The 19,707-nt window shown below is 41.2% G+C and overlaps 1 protein-coding gene across 4 annotated transcripts in view; it reads right to left on the bottom strand.

The window, feature by feature from the left end:
- The window catches only part of DENND1B (DENN domain containing 1B), a 259,192-nt gene extending 239,738 nt beyond the window's left edge, over positions 1 to 19,454 (bottom strand). For 2 of the 4 annotated variants that reach the window (XM_019920439.3, XM_019920441.3), the window contains exons 1-2: positions 19,153 to 19,454; positions 10,705 to 10,769 (exon numbers count right to left, since the gene is read on the bottom strand). In XM_019920439.3, the coding sequence (XP_019775998.1) occupies positions 10,705 to 10,769; positions 19,153 to 19,454 (367 nt within the window). Of the gene's footprint in view, positions 1 to 10,704; positions 10,770 to 12,754; positions 12,876 to 19,152 lie in introns of those variants that run through there. The other 2 variants (XM_019920442.3, XM_019920444.3) reach the window with 1 other exon arrangement.
- Between the last annotated feature and the right edge of the window lie 253 nt (positions 19,455 to 19,707).

The raw sequence follows: 19,707 nt of genomic DNA, 5'->3' as shown, positions 1-19,707 counted from the left end.
ATAACTCAGTCCTACTGAGATGGCCTGGCAGTTCTGAAGTGTTCAGTGACCTCATTGTCAATACTCTGGCCACCATTTGAATGTACCACAAGGAAGAAAATAGTGGTATATGATACAAGGTTTAAGGTAGAAAACTTGATATGAGGGGCATCTCCACTCTTCTTTCCATACCCATCTATAAACAAAATGGTCATTGCCTATCTGGATAATACCTAAGGGAAATGAGTCAAAAAATTACCAAGAGATTATATGAATTCCCAAACTGAGTAAACTATAAGCGAGTGGATTTTATAATGGCTACATAAGGAATTCCAGACAGCTACATCAGCCTCAAAACCAAATGCAGAACAATGCCACATGAAAAGCGTTATACTGGAGATTCATTTATGTCTTCAACTATCGAGCTAAGAATGAAATAAATATTTACAAATTAAAATTCTGGCTTGCAAGTCATATTCCATTTTAATATTTCCACTTTTTAGAGTAAACACTGTTATGAACAAACACAACAGTAACCACTGAAAACTAGTATTTTTGTACATAACAATTCTTAGCTTACTATGTCTTTTGCACCATGTCAAAACCTGTACACAGTAAACACAACCAACACATAATCTTGATGAAACTGTGTTGCCCCTTACTATCACAATGATTATTCTGCAGATATTCATCACCACAATCACACGTTACACAGCAAAATGACAACTCCAAAAGTTAGTTCTCATGTCCTCTGAGGTAATAAGAACAATATAAAAATAGATAAAGCAGTATTTTCCAAAAGTAAACTCATTAATTGCTTATAATTATTAAATACAAAATACCATTTTAATTTATATAAAAGACTAACAATGACCAAGACCTTGAAAAAAATTCCCCAAATATTACATGACTTCCTCTTCCAAATATCATATCCAAAATACACAGGAATCTCAAAAAAGAAAGCCACTTAAGAATCTTTCCTGAACCACTTCCATGTATCTTTAAAGTGCAGACCTTGAGGACATTAACACACTTCTGAACTTATTTGTGTTTCATTTCAACCAATGTTTTCTGCACAAATTCATGCTGTTTCAAATAATCTTTTATCAGAATAAGAAGTCTAAATTTTACAATTACTCAGGTTACAAAATTTTAAAGGACTGCTTAATTTTCATTAATGATAAATGAAACATATCTAAACATATCTTTATGCTGGTGCATCTCTGCTACCAAACCAGGACAAAATTATTTTTGAAATGACTAATTTCTGGACGCTTACACATTTGCAGAAGACCATCAGATGTACTAAACTGATAGTTCTATGCTTTATTTTCAGATTCAAATGATAAGACGGAACTGAAAGAGGAAAAGGCTCTATCTGATCTTTACCAGTTCTGCCTACTAAGTTACAGAGTTTGTGGTTTATCAACAGTTCTACTAAAAAAAAAAAAGTTCAATAAAGCACCTATTGCTTATGGTAATAAAAATCTATAGTCTTTCAAAGTTCTACACATTAAAGTTTTTTAAAAGATTTAAGAAATCTAAAATAGGTATTGGAAATACAGCACAACCTTTTACTAATTTCACCTTAATAACAGAGTATAACTTAAGTCACTATTGAACATCATCCATACAGATGACACCTTCCAAAAATCTACAAGAGATCCAAAGAGACACTTGTCCTCAGAAACCTAAAATCCAGTGTTCACATAGTCAGGACAGTAAAGACCAAGTTCAATATACAATATAACTGCCATGAGGCAAATATCAAAAGGATTATTACTCATCAACTTCTTTTTATATCTTCTACTTCTGTAGCTTCACTTTCACAAATACCACCTGTTCGATAAAGTTGTTATATTTTTAAAAAAGAAAAGATTTTAATAGCAATACCTCTCAACACCCTTCATAATTTTCATTCCTTTTCCGTAAAAGCCATCTCAGTACCTTAAAAATAGTGCTTCAACAACTGAGCAAATACTCACTGAACAGATATTTTGGGTCAGACACTGTTTTGGGCTCTGAGTAAGCCCAACAGTCCCCTGCCAAGGCAGATCACACTGTAGCAGAGAGAGTCCTTCTTAATCATCTTCCTTAGTTCGAAATATTTACACCAAAAGCAATGTATTCTTTACTCTTAATTATTCACACAAGATTCTGAATACGAAGTACAACTAACTTTGGAAAGAGATAACTGCCTGGTGCCCAGCTGAGAGCTGACAAGACATCTGTCTCTCCCTACATCCCGTCAGGAACCCCCCACCATGGCCCCCATGACCCAGAGTGAGGTGCCGCCCTTTTCACACTCGGTGGTGGGCACTGTGCCAGCCCGACCACAGCCCTTGCAACATGATTACAGTCACTGATTTGGAACTGACACACTCTCTCCGAGAATGTCACCTTCTCAACTGCTTTGCATCTGTGTCTGACACATAACTGCCACTCAGAAACACTCACTGAATGAATGAAAGGGGACTGAATATTTCCTATGTCATTTATACTTTTCTTCCCATTTTCGTCTTTTGAGTGACGTTTGTTAAAATGTTTCATATAATATCACAACAACTCTGGTCAAGCCTAGAATTAGGGATTGTCTAAAAGGATGGTTTTCTAAAATTGCTGCAAAGAAAAGTCATTGCTATTAGAAAAAGATGATTATTTTAAAGGCAGCACGGCATACTGGTTCTAGAATCAGAAAAACAGATTCAAATTACAGTCCCACCTCTTACAGCTGTGTGACTTGGGCACATTATTTAACCTTTCTGAGATTCCATTTCCTCATCTTTATGAAAATGATAACAGTCCCCACTTCATACGGTTGTAGTGAAGATAAATAGGATTTGTAGGCTCTTGGCACATTTACTGACACATTGTATAAATTAGATACATAGTTTTTATTTCTGTTTCTGTAATACATCTAACTGGAAGCCTAATCAGAGAAAATTAATTGGTAAATAAGGCTCCGTAACCATGATGCTATATAACTTTATTTCATTAACTGAGAACTTATAAACCAAAAAAAAAAGTCTTAATGAAATTCACTGAACAAATACTCTAAATATACTTACACTCATATTAAAGCTGTTAATCACAAATTACGAACAGAGTATCAATAGAAATGGGGGGAAATGAGTAACCTAACCAGTAACTGACAGAGGTGCACTTGATCCTCAGTTCAGAGATCTTTCCACTATAGCAAGTTGCATCTTTCTAATTAATTCAAGTGTGCAAGGCTTTCTTTAAAATTAAAATGCTCCCCTGAGGGCTGTCTACCAGTTGTTCACACCTCACGGTGAATTACTTTAATCAGATAAATACGTTAAGCAACACTACCTACTTAAAGAAATTGTGATTTGAAGAGTGGTGAGCAGAGGGGTAATTTTAAAGCCAGGTGCGTGGGGTGGGGGAGGCCTGTGTGATGCTCTGTCCAAGTCTCTGTGTGGTCACCGAGCGGCATGATGACAACGCACCTGCGTGCTGGGACCAGAGGGGCTCCAGGAGTCAGAAAACGTGTCAACGCGGTGCCCCTCTAATGGGCTATACCACGTGCTCTTTAAGGAAACTTCCAGTTCTACAATTCTACTGTTCTCTTCTGCAGTGTGCCCTAAGACCCCAGGCAGTACTAACCTCCTAAATGCCTCTAGAAAATCAATTCAGGAGCATCTCTGGCAAGTTCCCCAACCAGGCCTGAGGACTGACCTACCACAGAAATGCAAAACAACACATCCTTTTCCATAGATAAAAATCAAACCACCACCTGGAATAAATTAACATCCTTAATTTATGTAAACTAAGAGTCTAGCTGTGCCCAAAATAAATACAGCAGGAAAACCATTTAACCTAACGGTATAAGACCATCACAGCATCTCAGGAGTTTATTAAAGCTGTCTTGAGGGCTTCCCTGGTGGTGCAGTGGTTGAGAGTCCGCCTGCCAATGCAGCGGACACGGGTTCGAGCCCTGGTCTGGGAGGATCCCACATGCCGTGGAGCAACTGGGCCTGTGAGCCATGGCCGCTGAGCCTGCGCGTCCGGAGCCTGTGCTCCGCAACAAGAGAGGCTGCGACAGTGAGAGCCCCGCGCACCGCGATGAAGAGTGGTCCCCGCTCGCCACAACTAGAGAAAGCCCTCGCACAGAAACGAAGACCCAACACAGCAAAAATAAATTAGTTAATTATAAACTCCTACCCCCAACATCTTCTTTAAAAACAAACAAAAAAAAACAAAAAAGCTGTCTTGAATGCTTCCTAGCTCGAAAAAAAAATAATTAAAAAAAAACTCTCTTGGTTTCCATAATATCCCTTTAGCATTAAGCCTAAGAGTTTGAAAGTGGGAAGAGTTTTTGAATGTTAAATATTAAAACCTATTTCTACAGAAGACGGATTCTTTTGGAATTGATTGACAACGTATTTCACCCTTAATCCCTTTGATTTTCATTGTTATCTAAAATAATTCCATGGCTGCTTGTTTAAAGTACTCCAAAAATGTCTACTGCTAATACTGTATATGCACTTTGAAATTGTATATTTTAAAGGTAAATTACTGTCCTCTAACTTGCAAGTAGAAAAGTAAAATTTGGAGGAAAAGAAAGAGGGAAATTATTTGATCATAATCTCAATATTCTCTCCAAATGAGAGAATATGATCAAAAGTATACCAGAAACATATTACCTTGAAAGTCAAGAAAACAAGGAAGTTCCAAGAAAAAACCTGGACACACTCATGGCACCGTGCAACACAGCAGTGGCCAAACAGCAGCCTGAGAGCACAGCGCCTGGAGGAGCTGTCTCACCTCCAATGGAATGGCGGGGTCACTCACCTGGAAAATCAAAAGGGCACCTTGGACGAAAGCAGCAAAATTAAAGAGCATGTGAAGAAATAAAAGCACCTAATGAGACAAGTTACAATCACACTACCAAAGTATAAATTCTGCAACATCCCTATCAAAGTAACAATCAACAAATATTGAACCCTGAAATGTGACTTGCTTTTTCCCCTGCAGGCAGCTGCGTGAAGGAGGTAATGCTCAGAGCCAAACAGAGAAGTACAGCTGTTCTCAGTATCTTCGACGTAAAACGAAAACGGTGTATCTCAAAGACATGCTCCTCAAGAACCACATTAAACTTTGCCCCTGGTTAGCAACCATGAGAAAATAAGTTTTGCTTTCTTCTACAATGTAGGATATAAAGTTAAAACTTTCACTCAAGATTATTTTAATTTATCCTAGTGCACGTGGGCTGAGAGGGACTCAAGAGTTCCTTAACGAACACAAAGCGAGAGCAAAAGCAGGGGAACCGCGTTTTACTCACAGGGTTTTTTCCACTTGGGCAATTTGTAAAGTCTCCTAGACCATTCTATCGTATGTATGACTCATCGAAGTTCTACTTTCCAACTGTTAAGGTTTTCGCGGGGTTTTGGCATGTGTGGAGGGGCGTCAACGGGCTTTAGGGCAGCCTCCACAAATGCACAAACAGCACGTGTGCCAGCAAATCCTGTGACGTGAGGAGGGAGCCGGGCAGATGTGGGTCCTGGATGGGGGATGGGGGGTGAGCACAGAGACCCCAAACAGCCCCACCCAAGGCACAGGTCGCTAATGTCCCTGCTACTGTCCACCAGCACGCACTGAGGATCACGTCCACAAGGGCAGCCTCTGTGAATTCATCCAACCAATGGTCAGGCTCTATGCTCGGTCCAATTTCTGTTATTCACTCTGTAACTATGCACTAAACATGCCAGTTACTGTGCTAAACTGTTCCTTAAGGATACATACAGTTACTATGCTGTGGCCCAGTCCTTGAAAAGCTTCCTTGAAGCAGGGCAAGCAGATGCTATGCTATATCTACATGTCTCTATATTACTATACTAGACATATCTAGAAGAACACAGTAAGTGCTAAAACACAGGAAGAAGCAAAATGCTGTGAATCTGTGTAAACAGTATCCCTATAGACGAAAACTCTTCAAATGTAAAAGTGAGTTTAGAAGTACCTTTCATTTGCAGGGCATGGGGGACACAGACCAAGGCAGGATTCTTTGGCCTAAGGTTCTGATTTAAGAAAAAAGAGGCAGTTAAACTGTTCACATAAGCTAGAGCTCAGAAGGACGCATAATCTGATACTGGGATAGGCAGGCTGATAAAGTGAAAAGTCAGTAGCAAGGAGGGATTTGCTCCTAAGAGAAATTATTCTAGCTAAAGAGAAAGGGATAAAGAAGACAAGACTTGCTAAAAGATGTGTTGAACACTACTAATAAGTAAAACTGTTAGATCAAAGAGTCACTAAATACGGAGATGGAAATCCTAAAAAGACTAGTGCCAGAATCAACACTACAAGGGAAAAGCTCACTAGTTATTTTATGTGGAATTATACTTCATTCATTAATTTCCAGGAAAAAAATACCTGAACCGCATACATTTTATACTCTAGTATTTCCTGATGCGAAGTTACTGCACACTGAAAGGCGACAGAGGCAGCAGATTTAAAATATACATGCATATATCAAATCTATTAAAAGGCAATAGGTTAAAATACAGACTCTGGAGCCAAACTGCTTTGGGCAAGTTTTCTTCATTCCTCTGTGCTTCAGTTTCTTCATTTCCTACCTCAGCATTTTTGTAAAGTACCCAGAACTGTGTGTGGCATGAAGCGCTACACAAGTAGGGGCTACTGCCCTCCTGCTGCTGGGGGTGCACTGCCAACAACACGAAAGAGAAAGCGGAGCTCCAAGGCCACTGCCTGGAAGGAAAACCCCAAGAGGCCGCATCTCCCATCTTCTACTGAGCACTCCCTTCCCTGAATCACTCTGGGGAAAGCAGGGGCAGCCGGGTTACAATAAGTTCTGCTATTAGAATCGAAGGGAGGCCACCCTGCTGGCTGAACTTCCCTGATGGCTGGGAAGAAGAAAGACAGCAAAGAGAAGAAAAGGGGCGCCAGCAATGTCTGGAAACCCAACAGGAGGAGCGTTAAGACCTAGATGTTGGCACCTCGCTCTCGGAGAGCTGGAGCAGAAGCTACCAGGGAAGCTGTCCTGCCAGGAAAACATCCACGAGGAGACGCCCCAGCCAGCCGGGCGGACACCACCAGAACCCCATCCACTAACACAAAGGGGACGCGGTAGGAAACACTACCAACCCCACTCACAGCAATGCTTCAATCTGTGGGGCCCTTCACATGTGCTCTAAAATGTGTCCTTTTCAAAAAAATCAATATACTGCCTTTGAAACAAGTCCAAACAGCAACAGATGAGATGATGAGCATCACCTCACCAGAGCCGGATGTATCAAGTTATAGTTCAGCACCGCCATTTCCAATCGTAACTAAAACTCAGTTAACGATGGTCTGTCTCTGAAGATATTTATGACGTAAATTATTTGGGATAAATAAGTTAAAACTTCTCTATTAATAAGTAAACAAGAAACATGCCAAATATCTTAATGTAATATGACCAGTCTTAGCATAAACCAAGTTTACCCTGAGCATCATATTTTCTACTGGATCAAACAGATAGTCATCAAAAAACTACTCCAGGGGGGCTTCCCTGGTGGCGCAGTGGTTGAGAGTCCGCCTGCCGATGCAGGGGATGCAGGTTTGTGCCCCGGTCCGGGAGGATCCCACATGCCGCGGAGCGGCTGGGCCCGTGAGCCATGGCCACTGAGCCTGCGCGTCCGGAGCCTGTGCTCCGCAACGGGAGAGGCCACAGCAGTGAGAGGCCCGCGTACCGCAAAAAAAAAAAAAAAAAAATACACCAGGGCTTCCCTGGCGGCGCAGTGGTTGAGAGTCCGCCTGCTGATGCACGGGACGTGGGTTCGTGCCTCTCGTGACCTACTTCTAGACTTCCTCTCCTATGAAATACCAAGTTTCCTTATTATTTAAATTGGTTTTATATCTGTACCCTGAAACATCCTAACTTACACATTTTGTTTTATCGGTCCATTACTACATAAGAATATCATCCATGTTCATGTAAATGTTAGCCAAAAAAACCGTATCCTACTTTAAACAAACTGATACGTATATGAGACTCATTAGATAAATAGGTTTCATTGACAGTTAAATAAGAATATTCCAGTAACTTATTTTAATAATTTCTGGACATTTTGCCCTTCAATATTTATCAATACAATAGAAAACTAACAAAAAAAATTTAGAAACATCAAACTCTCAATTTGACATAAAATTTTAGTTATACAGTAGCATCACTTTTTAGAGCATAAAAAGTGTAACTTGTTAGGCCCTAAAATGTTAGTTATATTCATAAATTTAAGTCACAATCAAAAAAGAACAGTTGTTAATGCTTTTTACATAGTTAGTTGAATTTAGCTTTTTAAAAAATCTTTTGAATTTGGTGCCAATGAGCCATTTTAATGGAATACATGGGTAGAATGGATTAATTGCACCCTACAGAGAAGCCAAAGTGCTTATTTTAACCATTTATTATATTTCCAACTTCATCATGCTGGATAAATGGTTAACATACAAATGAAGATGTTTCTGATGAGTAGCGATTTAACAATAACAACAGCAAAAAAGCAAGAAGGTAATAAAAGAAGGGCAGAAGTAAAAGATACCAACTGAAATGACCAGTTCCTGAAAAATGGAAAAAAGGCAGAGGGCGGAAGTAAGGAGTAAACCGCGCAGGAGTCTGCATGGAAAGTCCGAATCCCTCTCACACACACACACAGAGCGGGTGTTCCATAAGGTAGGTCCATGCTTTCATCAAGATCACATTAGCATGCATTTAAAATTACAGAGAAACCATGTTTGCCAAAGGAATTTAGCCTGTTTTACAAACACATCAGGTCGGCACTACTTCACACACCTTAGCTGATGCTATGGTAGGTACTGTGAAGATTTATTCATATCAAATATACTATAAGAACAGATTTAAATTGGAGCTAAAAATAATAATAATAACGTATCCATTGGAGTCTTCAAAGAGAACTTACTTGGGCCTGGAAAGAACGTAAACAGACCAATGTTAATACATATAGGACAACAAAAGATTACCTTTTTAATCGGAGAAAGCTCACGTACAACCTAGGATCAGTCCCCGCCTGGGGAAAAACCTGACCACAGCTGCAACTCACATGGGCCTAAGTGCAGCAGGCAGGGCTGGGGGAGCCAGGAAGGTGTCTGACTTCCTACCTAAAATTAGCCAGGCCCACTTCACCACAGCTGGGTTAGGTTCCTCTATTTTAAGGTGTGCAGCCCCAAATTGCTTAGGAGTATATAACTGCTGGCCGGTTTCAGGAGCTAAGAGTGTCGAGAGACTTTCCACCAAGCCTTGAGAGTGGACAACTAGCCTGGACAAAAATTCCACACTGAATCATCAAGCTGTCTGGGGTCTAAGTACACTGGCAGTGAAATCATACACTGGAGATATCCATGAAAGCATATCGCCCAAGGGCACAATACGAAGGAAATGAGCAAGAAGAGACGTCCCTTACTCTTTTCCACCACCCAACACACACACACACACACACACACACACACACACACACACACACACACACACACACACACACACACACACACACACACACACACACACGCAGGATAAAAGTAAGGGAGAAACTGACAAAAATTCATGATCCTAAAGTGTTCTTGTCCTTTCAGGAAATTATATAGAACTGACAGCTGAAACCCTTCCAAGTAATGTCCCGTGATTGTTTTTTGTTTTTTTGTTTTTTAAAGTGTGCAATTCAATGGCATTTAGTACATTCACGGTCTGGTACAATCCCAGCCACCTTTATCTAATTCTGAAACATTTCCATCACTCTAAAACAAAACCTCCTACCCATTTAAACGTTTCTTCACATCTCCTTCTCCCCTCAGTCCCTGGCAACCTATTTACCTATTTTGGATATTGCATATAAATGGAATCATAACAATATGTGACCTTTTATATCTGACTCCTTTCACTTAGCATAAATGTTTTCAAGGTTCATCCACATTGTGGCATGTATCAGCACTTCATTCCTTTTTATGGCTGAATAGTATTCCGTTGCATGTATAAACCACAATTTGTTTATCTGTTCATCCACTGATGGGCCTTTGTGCTGTTTCCACCTTTTGGCTATTGTCAGTAGCACTGCTGTAGACATGCGTGTACATGTATTTGTCTGAATACCTGTTTTCAGTTCTTTGGGGTACATACCTAGGAGTTGAATTGCTAGATCATATGGAAATTCTATTTTTAACTTTTTGAGGAACCATCAAACTGTTTTTCACGAGCCTGAACCATTTTACACTCCTACCAATGTCCCATGACTCTTTACCTCCCCGTGAAAGTCCTAGGCTCCCGGAGTGAACCCCATGGAGTGGGTACTCAGTTCACATTCTGCATTTGGGAAACATTAGAAGGGAACTGGTGCCGCTCCCATTTGTACAGGCGAGAAATTTTTTGCTAGCATTTAAAAAAGGAGCTGAATTTTCAAAAAAAAATGAAAAATGAAAAGGCATGCCCTTCCACCAAAACTAACAATAACTTCATCAACCAATGGTAAAGTTAAGTTGTAAGTTACATGGCCTTTACATACACCTGAAATTTAAGCTGCACAGATAACATTCTGGATTGCTACCACCTCGTGGCAAAGACTTAGCATCTATTTTATTACCAGAACTTGAGACACTAGACACAGAATACACATTTAATTCAGTACGATCCTGATGCCACCACGTTCTGGTCGTCTACAACAATAGCGTTTGTTTTGAATTAGCAAACACACATACCTTCATCTTCTGAGGCATGACATTTCACTCTCAATACCAAGTCAAAGGTTCTTTCTGGATTTTCCCTAAAAGAAAAAGAACTTTGTTATTTTTATCTCCTATAACAAAGTTTATATTTTCTTAACTCTAAAAATTAATCTCCTTCTTGTCTCAGTATGTTCCATATAACTACATGACCACAGCGTAGAAGTAGTAAAGTGTTTTCCTAGTTCAGCAACTTAAGAACCCTGAGGCTTAGGAGCCTGGAGTCTTGGGGCAAAACATTTAACCTCTGAGCCTGTTTTCTTACCTATAAAGTACCCTGTTCGCTTCAAAGAATAATAATGGTGAGGATTACAAATCAAATAATACAAGTGGAAGTACTTTATAAAGTATTAAGTGCTGTATAAATATAAAGCATTGCCTTTATCTTACTGAATCAAAACCGGAAAGCCAGCACGTTCCTAAGTGTCTCTACCTTTCCCTGCCAGCAGAGTTTGACAGCAGGTTCTCCAGCTTTCTTCAAAGGACTTGCAATACAGGTGTAAATGAACACCTGGTTCCACCTGCCATGTTCTAGAGCACCATGAGTCATTCATAATGTTCCTTAAATGCAATACTTCGCACATACTTTTCTTGAGATATAATAATTACAGCACATAAGCATGTTTAAAGTGCCAAACTAAACAAGGCCAACCAAAAAAAGCCTTATTTTACGTCAGTTATCTTTGGGGAAATTGGACATCTGCCTCAATACTTGGATTTTATCACTAAGAACAGTGACGCTTTGCTTCATTCAAGAGTTATCTGCATCTTCACTAACTGCTCATACATTCAACATAGTCTCTGCTTTATTTCAAAAAGCAAATTGAAACCTACTGAGACATCTGTTTTAAAAACATAGTTCTGGTTTTTTTTTAAAACTTAGTTCTGTTTTAATCTCTTTCTGCCAGAAGATAAAAGGTCAAAGTCTGATACCACAAAGTCCATGTGATCAAAGTGTTAATATATTTCAGTTATTCCTGCCAAGGAGACCTTAGTGTCTTTGTGTGCACTGGCTGTTTGTAATATGCACTTCCTTCAAGAAACTAATGGCAGCTTTGGCTTCTAAATAAACATTTGATTTTTTAAAAATTTATTACAAGAATCTAGAAACATAGGAAGCGACAACCCACATAAGTTTATTTGCAAATAGAAGTTTCCTCAGCCCTCCCACGATTCACTTGCTTCAATGGGAATAATCAACCGGGACCCTCAGTCAGGTGACCCTCCCTCCTAAGCCGGTTCAGGTCAAAAGGTCCACTTTTCACGTCATGCACCTAGCAACCCACCCCCCGCAAGATATCAAACACTGAAGAAAACAATTCTAAATCACACAATTTTCCTATTTTCGTAATAGTCTTTAGGATCTCTCAAGTGTAAATAGTAAATATCGATTCTATTATACTGGGAAATTTTAAAGGCCTTTCACGCTAAAAGAAAAATACACGATATTCACGATTTTAAACTCGGAGGAAGGGAGGGTTAAGGGGGGCGGGGGAAGAGAAGAAAAACGGAATTCTTTGCAAACTAAGTTTCTGTAGCAAAATATAAAACTCATGCCTCTAAGGTACCCAAAAGAAAATCACCACACTTAACACAAATAGCTTTCTGCCTAATTCGTCTCCTAAAGAAAAGCCTCCCCTGGTGGGTACCGGAGCCAACACATCAAAACACCACCACCGCCCACCCAGCCTCCCAGACCCTCTGGCAGGGGCCAGCGGCCGTATTACCGCACACGGGGGCCCCTTTCAGGTCCTAAGAAGAGGCGTAAAAAGAAGGACCTGGGACCGCGCCGGGAAGACACCTCACACCCGCACCGCGCGGCCCGGCGCGGCGCGGGCGCCCGGCTGTCACGTCCGACCCGCGGCCCAGGACCCGCAGCGGCCGCGCCGGCGCCCAGGCCTCCGCGTCGGGCCGCGCGTCCGCGCCGCCCGCAGGCTCCGCGGCCTAGGCCGTCCGGGGACCCGGGGGTCCTGGGGCCCGGGGTCGGGGTACCGAGGAGGGGCCGCTGCCCGCCGCCCGCACTCACTTGGTCCTGCAGTCCATGGCTGCATGTCGCGGGGGCCGCCCCGCCCCGCCGGCCGCCGCGGGAACGGCCGCTCAGAGCCCGGCGGCCGCGGCCCGGCGGTGGAGCTGCGCCCGCCCCGCCCCCACGTCCGGGTGACCGCGCGGCCGCCGCCCCCGCCGCCCCCTCGCGCCGGCCTCACGCTGCCTGCACCTTCAGCGAACCAGGAAGTCGGCGGGCGGGGCCGCAGCCGGACCGCCTCACCTGGGCCGCACGGCCCGCCGGCCCCCGCGGGGGGGCGGGGGGCCGGGCCGTGGGCGGGCGTCTGGGGGGCCCCCCAAGGGGCCTGCCCGGTGGCCCGCGGGCCGCTGTTAGGCCAGACTGCAAGTGCCCCGCGTCCTGAGCGCCGGACCGGCCGGCTGCCTCCCCGGGGCCGGCCCAGGCTCGGGGCGTCAGGGCTGCAGCCCGCGGAAAGCTAAGAACCTGACGAAGCACCTGGACTCGCCCTGTGCTCCACCCCGCGTGCGCCCGGAGCACCAATTGCCCGTGTTTCCTCGACCCTGCGTAGGCTGGTGCGTTTCATTGCTGTCAGGCTGCAAACCCGGACGGAGCTCCAGGTGCCGCTCGGCTTCAGCTGGGCCTGGTTACCTCCGATTCCAGAGCCGCCTCCTCTGGAGTCGGGAAGGTTAGGACCTGCACCTGCTCAAGAGCCCTGCCAAGCAGCCAAATAACAGTGCTCCACTTGCTTGCACATCGGGGACACAGACCTCCCCCACCACAGGCCGCCGCACGGCCAAGCACTCACCTGGGGACACACCCACGAAGGGACAGGCCTCGTGAAAGGGCAGCCAGGGAGCTCAGGGCTGGACGGCGGCCCGAGGGCAGAGGGGCTTGTACAAAGAGCTGCAGTGTTCAGAGCCCTGGGGTACGTGGGAGCAGCTGGTATGCACCGTCCCAGCGCTTGCGGTCACTCTACATGACAGACACTTTCACCAGCATCTCATAGATGAAGAAGCGGGCCAAACCAAGCCCGGGATGATGGCCAAGCTGGATTTCAGACCAGGTCTACCCTATACCGCCTCTCTCCCTGGGGTGAGAACAGAGCTAGAAGTAGTCTTAGGATGGACGTGCGAAAGGCCGTCCAGGGCTGGGCTGTTAACGCAGAGACCTTCCCAAGAAGGCTTCTCCCACACGTTACCACCCTTGACACATGGCTTCAGTGTTTTTCATCCAAATACGGGCTGCTTCAGACTTTATTCACGTAAAAGGTAAGAGGATGAGAGGAAACCAAATGTGGTATGTATAGAGTGTGAGTCATGAGACATACAAGTTAAACAGGAAGTCTTGGGAATTAAGTAAAGAATTTAGAATCAAGAACCTAAAATTAAACTCAGTTATACCGATCTCAAACGTTCTTACCAAAGGTAGGCTGTTACTTGGTCAACAGAACAAGATATATTGCATAGTCAGACCCGATAACTTATAATGAGGACAGGACATAATGGGGAAACAAAAAAGTTATATTTTAGCATAATGTGTTGTCATAGCTTCACTTGGGCTGAGACACTCAGTTTCTTGGTTCCTACATTTGTAAAATGGGAATTACTACTTGTGTATCACATGAATGATATGATGTTCAAATTTAAAAGTGCTACTAATTGTGTGCTCTATTAAGAAACCATTCTGTGGATTTCAGTTTCACAATGAGGCAACATACACCACAAATTTTTTTTCCCAAATAACACTCTTTTCTACATAAGAAGTTACCATAGTCCAAAGCCTTGGAAAAAAATCTGTAAACTCAAAAACCACTTCTGCTCCAAGTGTCACTAAATTTCTCAGACTTCTACTTTCATTATATTTAATTCTTCTCCAAAGAAAGGAACCCTACCTGGGCTGCCTGCATCAGGAGTTTTTAATTTGTGGTGAGGAACTATTAATACAACTGTTTTCTCCAACCATTTGTTGAGATTTAAGTGACAGTCATACCCCTGCACAATATAATTTTTTTAATTTACTTTAAGTATATGAAGAGGAAATACTACATATGCACACACAAATCTTTTTAAACTGGCTTTTAGGCTGACCATGATGAAGAGGTTTATTCATCTATTCAGATATTACTGAGGTAAAAGGGATAGAAACACAGATGGACACAATTTGCATGATTTGTTTAAAATTACTGAAAAAAGAGAATTTTGTATACAATTATCTTGGTGAGATGTTTATTGAAACCCATGGTATAAGTTTAGCAGTTTTAGAACTTCTGACATGAGTGGTAGAGAACTCGACAAAGGGCAAGTCTTCAAATTGGTATTAGATCTTCCTAAGATCATATTTCAGCAGTAATATTTCCTACTTGACTATTGATGTTAACGTATTTCAGGACTACAGTCATCAAAGGACATAGTCTGCATGTGGTCAAAGAACATAGTTTATAAGCTAATAATCTTAAAATCTTTTGAGCTTATTTTAGTTTTCTGTGTGTGTTTGTAAAGAATATACATAAAAATATGTCCTTGGGAATTCCCTGGTGGCCCAGTGGTTAGGACCCAGCACTTTCACTGCTGTGGGCCCAGGTTCAATCTCTGGTCGATGGAACTAACATCCCACAAGCCGCGCGATGCGAAACAGCCAAAATATAACTAAATAAAAATAAAAATATGTCCTTGATCAAATATTATGATTGTGTTGTTGACATCTCCTCTTACTGGATTTGCATCACAGTTGACACAATTCAATTAATGGACGAGATGACTTGAAATCTCCTAATGTGACGGTGGATTTGTCTATCTCAATTTGAAGTTCTTTCAATTTTTGCTTTATATAGTTTGGGGCTGTGTTGTAATATGCAAGCCAGTTTATAATTATTATATCTGCCTGGTAAACTTATCATTATGTTATGACTTTCTTAAATTCTAGCAATGCTTTTGCCTTAGTATCTAAACAGCTTTCTTCTGATTAGTGTTTACCTAGTATTAGTAACTCTCTTTTCATCCTATTACATCAAAGCCTTCTAAATCATTATGTGTAGATTTAGCTAACAAATGTTACTTTTGGCTTTCAGCCTAGTCTGATAATCACTGACTCTTAGATTGGGCTTTTAGACCAGTGCATGTATTATAATTGCTGACATATTTGAATTTATTTCTGCCATTTAATGTTGTACTTTCCATTTGTCTTCTCTGGATCTGTGGTTTTTTTCTCTCACCTTTCCTTCTTTAGGATTGATTGATTTTTTTTTTAATGCTTCCACTTCTCCCCTATTCTAGTTGTAAGTTATGTACTCTGTTCCTATTCATCTAGTGATTATCCTGGAAATTTTAACAGGCAAATTTATCTGATTAAGTCCAAAGTTTATCACTACATGAACCTTCTCCCAGACAACACAAGGACCTTTAAAATACCCTCCAAAACTACAATACATTATTTATGTTGTATTATACTCTTGTTTTATATCAATGTTTGTTTAGATTTACCCAGACATCTACCACTTAGTTTGCTCTTCTTTCTTATTTCCATCTTAGATGTCCCATCTATGATTGCCTTCCTTCTGCCTAAAATACATGCCATAGGTGCTGACTGATTCTCTCACTTTTTGTTTGGGTGAGGAATGTATGTATTTCACCCTCACTCTTGAAAAATATCTTCACTGATAAAGAATTCTAAATTGACATTTCTTTCTGTACATTTGCAATACCATTACACTGTCTTCTAGCATCTCTAGTTATAATGTGAATTTTGAAAGTAATCTTGAAGTGTAATCTGTCTTCTCTCTCTGCTTTTAAGATTTTTTGTTTGTCTTTAGACTTCTAGTTTCGCTATGAAGCATTGAGATGCAGATTTTTTTTTAATCCATCCTTCTTGATTTCTTTGCATTTCTTGACCCTGGACTGGTGATTTTCGTCAGTTCTGGGAAATTCTGAACCCCATCCTTTCTCCTCTTTCCTTCTGGGACTCTGATTATACACATGTTCTCTTTTTACCCTCCATTTCTCTTAACATCTCTTTCGTAATTTCTTTTTCTTTATCATTCTAGGCAGAATTCTGGATAATTTCACAAATATCTTTTTTTTAATAGATCTTTATTGGAGTATAAGTGCTTCACAATACTGTGTTAGTTGCTGTTGTACAACAAAGTGAATCAGGCACATGCATATATATGTCCCCATATCCCCTCCCTCTATCTCACCCCTCATATGGTATCTTCCTTTTCATTAATTCTTTCCCTGGCTTTGTCTCATCTTCTGTTAAAGCTAAACATTTAGTTTTCAATTTATATTACTTTTATTTCTAAAGCTCTTTTTGGTTATTTTTAAATCTGCTTTCTCAACTTGTGTTTTAAGCCTCTCTTTAATTTCTTAAAATATATTTAACATACCTATTTTAAATTCTGTTTATGATAATTTCAATCTCTGCAGCCTTTGTGGGTCTGATTCTACTATCTGATTTTTTTCTGCTGGCTATAATTTATGGTCCCTTCTTTTCTTCCACGTGTGGTGATTTCCTTTTGTTACCTGATCCTTGGAGCTTCATATGTGGAAATTTAGTGAGATCTGAAAGGAAGCTGAGTTCTCTGGAGAGGATATTCATTTATTGCCAGTAGAAGTCTAAGGAGCACTACCAGTTCAGAACCCTCTGATACTAAATTCTCAGCTTGAAACTTTTCAGACCACCCAGGTGAGATGTGACTTGTAGTTATGAATCCTCCAGGAGGATTAACTCTGCTCCAATGTTTGAGACAATCAGTTTCCCTTGAATCCCTTTGGCATGCCTGGTTCTGAGGGGTATCCTATTGGAATTCCCACATTAGGAAGGGCCTTAAGCCCCAAATGGCCACGATAACAGAGACTCCAGTTCATCCAGTTTAACAAACCCCCTCTCGATGGAAGATGGCTGTGGTGGCCACTTCACTTGCTCTTCACCCCACCAAGTACTCCTCGCTTCCCTGACTGCCCTTAAGTGCCTTTAATAATTTTCAAAATATTTAATTCTGAAGTTTTAACTACTTTCAGCATAAGTTTTAACTAGACATCATAATTGACTGGCTTTAACTACACTATCCACCTAATAATGTCTACCTTCCTCAAGCCACACCCAAATAGTCCCTGACTTATATACACCCTTATATATTAATGGTGTGGGGAAATCTAAGTTCAGGGCCTTTAGTGAGACAACTGTCCTGCTTCACAACGTACTATGATAACCATAAAGGTAACCCCTGGCCCCCCAGACTCGATCCATTCACACAATGGAAATATGCCTTAGACAGAAATCAAGATACCTGGAGTATCGACAGCTCCTTCCCCTTTGGAGTATGGAAAAAGAAACAATATTGTCAACTCTAGAATGGTATTTCTTAAGTAATACCTTTAATAATGCTTCAAGTTTGGAACAGCATAGCTAGACTCATCTGGGCCATGAGCTTCACCAATTTATATCAGGGTTTTAAGTTCCAAACAATTAACTTAGACATGAGCTTTTAGACACAACCCTCTCATGAGTTAACACTCAGCATGGATCCAAGTCAGGCATTCCCTAAAATCTAATGCTACACTGCCTCCTATTATTATTCCCTGGTGAAATTTATTAATAATATCATCACCTCATTTACTAAGGAAGAAAAATCCTTTATATAAAGTATTTAACAAGTCAAATTTCTTGAAGTCTTTAGAAAAACATCTTGAAAATATTTTAGTAGGACCTGCCTTCTAATACCAACTGAGATAGTGTTAAAAAGAACATTCTCTAAGTATATTATTCTTTTTATGCTTAGCAGCAATATCATGAATTTGAATCTAAAGGTAAAATTCTCCTTTCAAATGACATATGAAGTACTTTTAAAATAGAGAGACTTGGTGGTCCAGTGGTTAAGAATATATCTTGCAATGCAGGGGATGCCGGTTTGATCCCTGGTTGGGGAACTAAGATCCCACATGCTGCTGGCCATTACTAAGCCCGCTCCCCACAGCTAGAGAAAAGCTTACATACCCCAATGAAGAGCCCGCGGGCAGCAACTAAGACCCAACGCAGCCAATAAATAAATAATTTTTTTTAATACAGATAAGGTAGATGAGAAGACTTTGGAGCAATATGTTTCCTGAACATATTATTCCTTGAGTTGTCTTCACACCTCATAGCCTATATTAGCATTGTATATTAATTTGAAAGCCAACTTAAGAAGTTGTCTTCCAGCTTGGAGACAAAGGGTTCAGATCATTCTTAACATCTTTATTACCAAATCTGAACATATCCAAATATTTATAAAATTCAAATAGGAAATGATGATATTTGTTTCTTTTGCTGTTAAACTTTTAGCTAAAAAGACAGTAGAATTCTCAAAAATAATGCAGCAAAAAGAGATTCTCCTTCCCCCCTGTTTCAGGTGATTTGCCCAAAATTATAAAATCAGATTCTCTTACCTCTGACCACCTTCAGCTAGTTCACTTTTACCTTTGTTCCTCATTTTTCCAGACACTGGAAAATTTAAAACAGTCCTTCGAGTTAAGATAAAAGAATATTCGGAGCAGAGTATCAGCAACCGACTGTAAGCAAAGACAAGTTTTCTTCGTAAGTCCTGGGAGCTGCGCTGGATTGCAAGAAGCAGGGCGGAGTGTGTGTAACCCTGTGGCACTGCGTGGGAAAGACTCTCCCAACCCCACCCACCAGATACTCCACACAAATAAAGACATCCGCATTGTATGGCAACTCTGCTCACACCCATCTAATACTCTCTGGAGCCTAGTAATCATATCCGATGAGCAATGACGTTAGAATTCACTTGAAGGTAGCGTAAGAGCATCTAATGCAATGTTACTAGTTCAACACAGTCAGTAACCCCTATAAGCAGCCCTCATCCTGATACAAACAGAGAAATGATCCCCAGCCAATTCCTTACAGCAAGTTCTACTTTCCTAAGATACAATAACTAGGCAAACATTACACGCACTTATGTCTGAGCAATTCTAGGGAGAGAA

This window comes from Tursiops truncatus, chromosome 1 (assembly GCF_011762595.2).
Source record: "Tursiops truncatus isolate mTurTru1 chromosome 1, mTurTru1.mat.Y, whole genome shotgun sequence".
Classification (NCBI taxonomy): Eukaryota; Metazoa; Chordata; class Mammalia; order Artiodactyla; family Delphinidae; genus Tursiops; species Tursiops truncatus.
The sequence above is the reverse complement of the archived record's forward strand: the minus strand, read 5'-3'. Positions and strand labels throughout refer to the sequence as shown.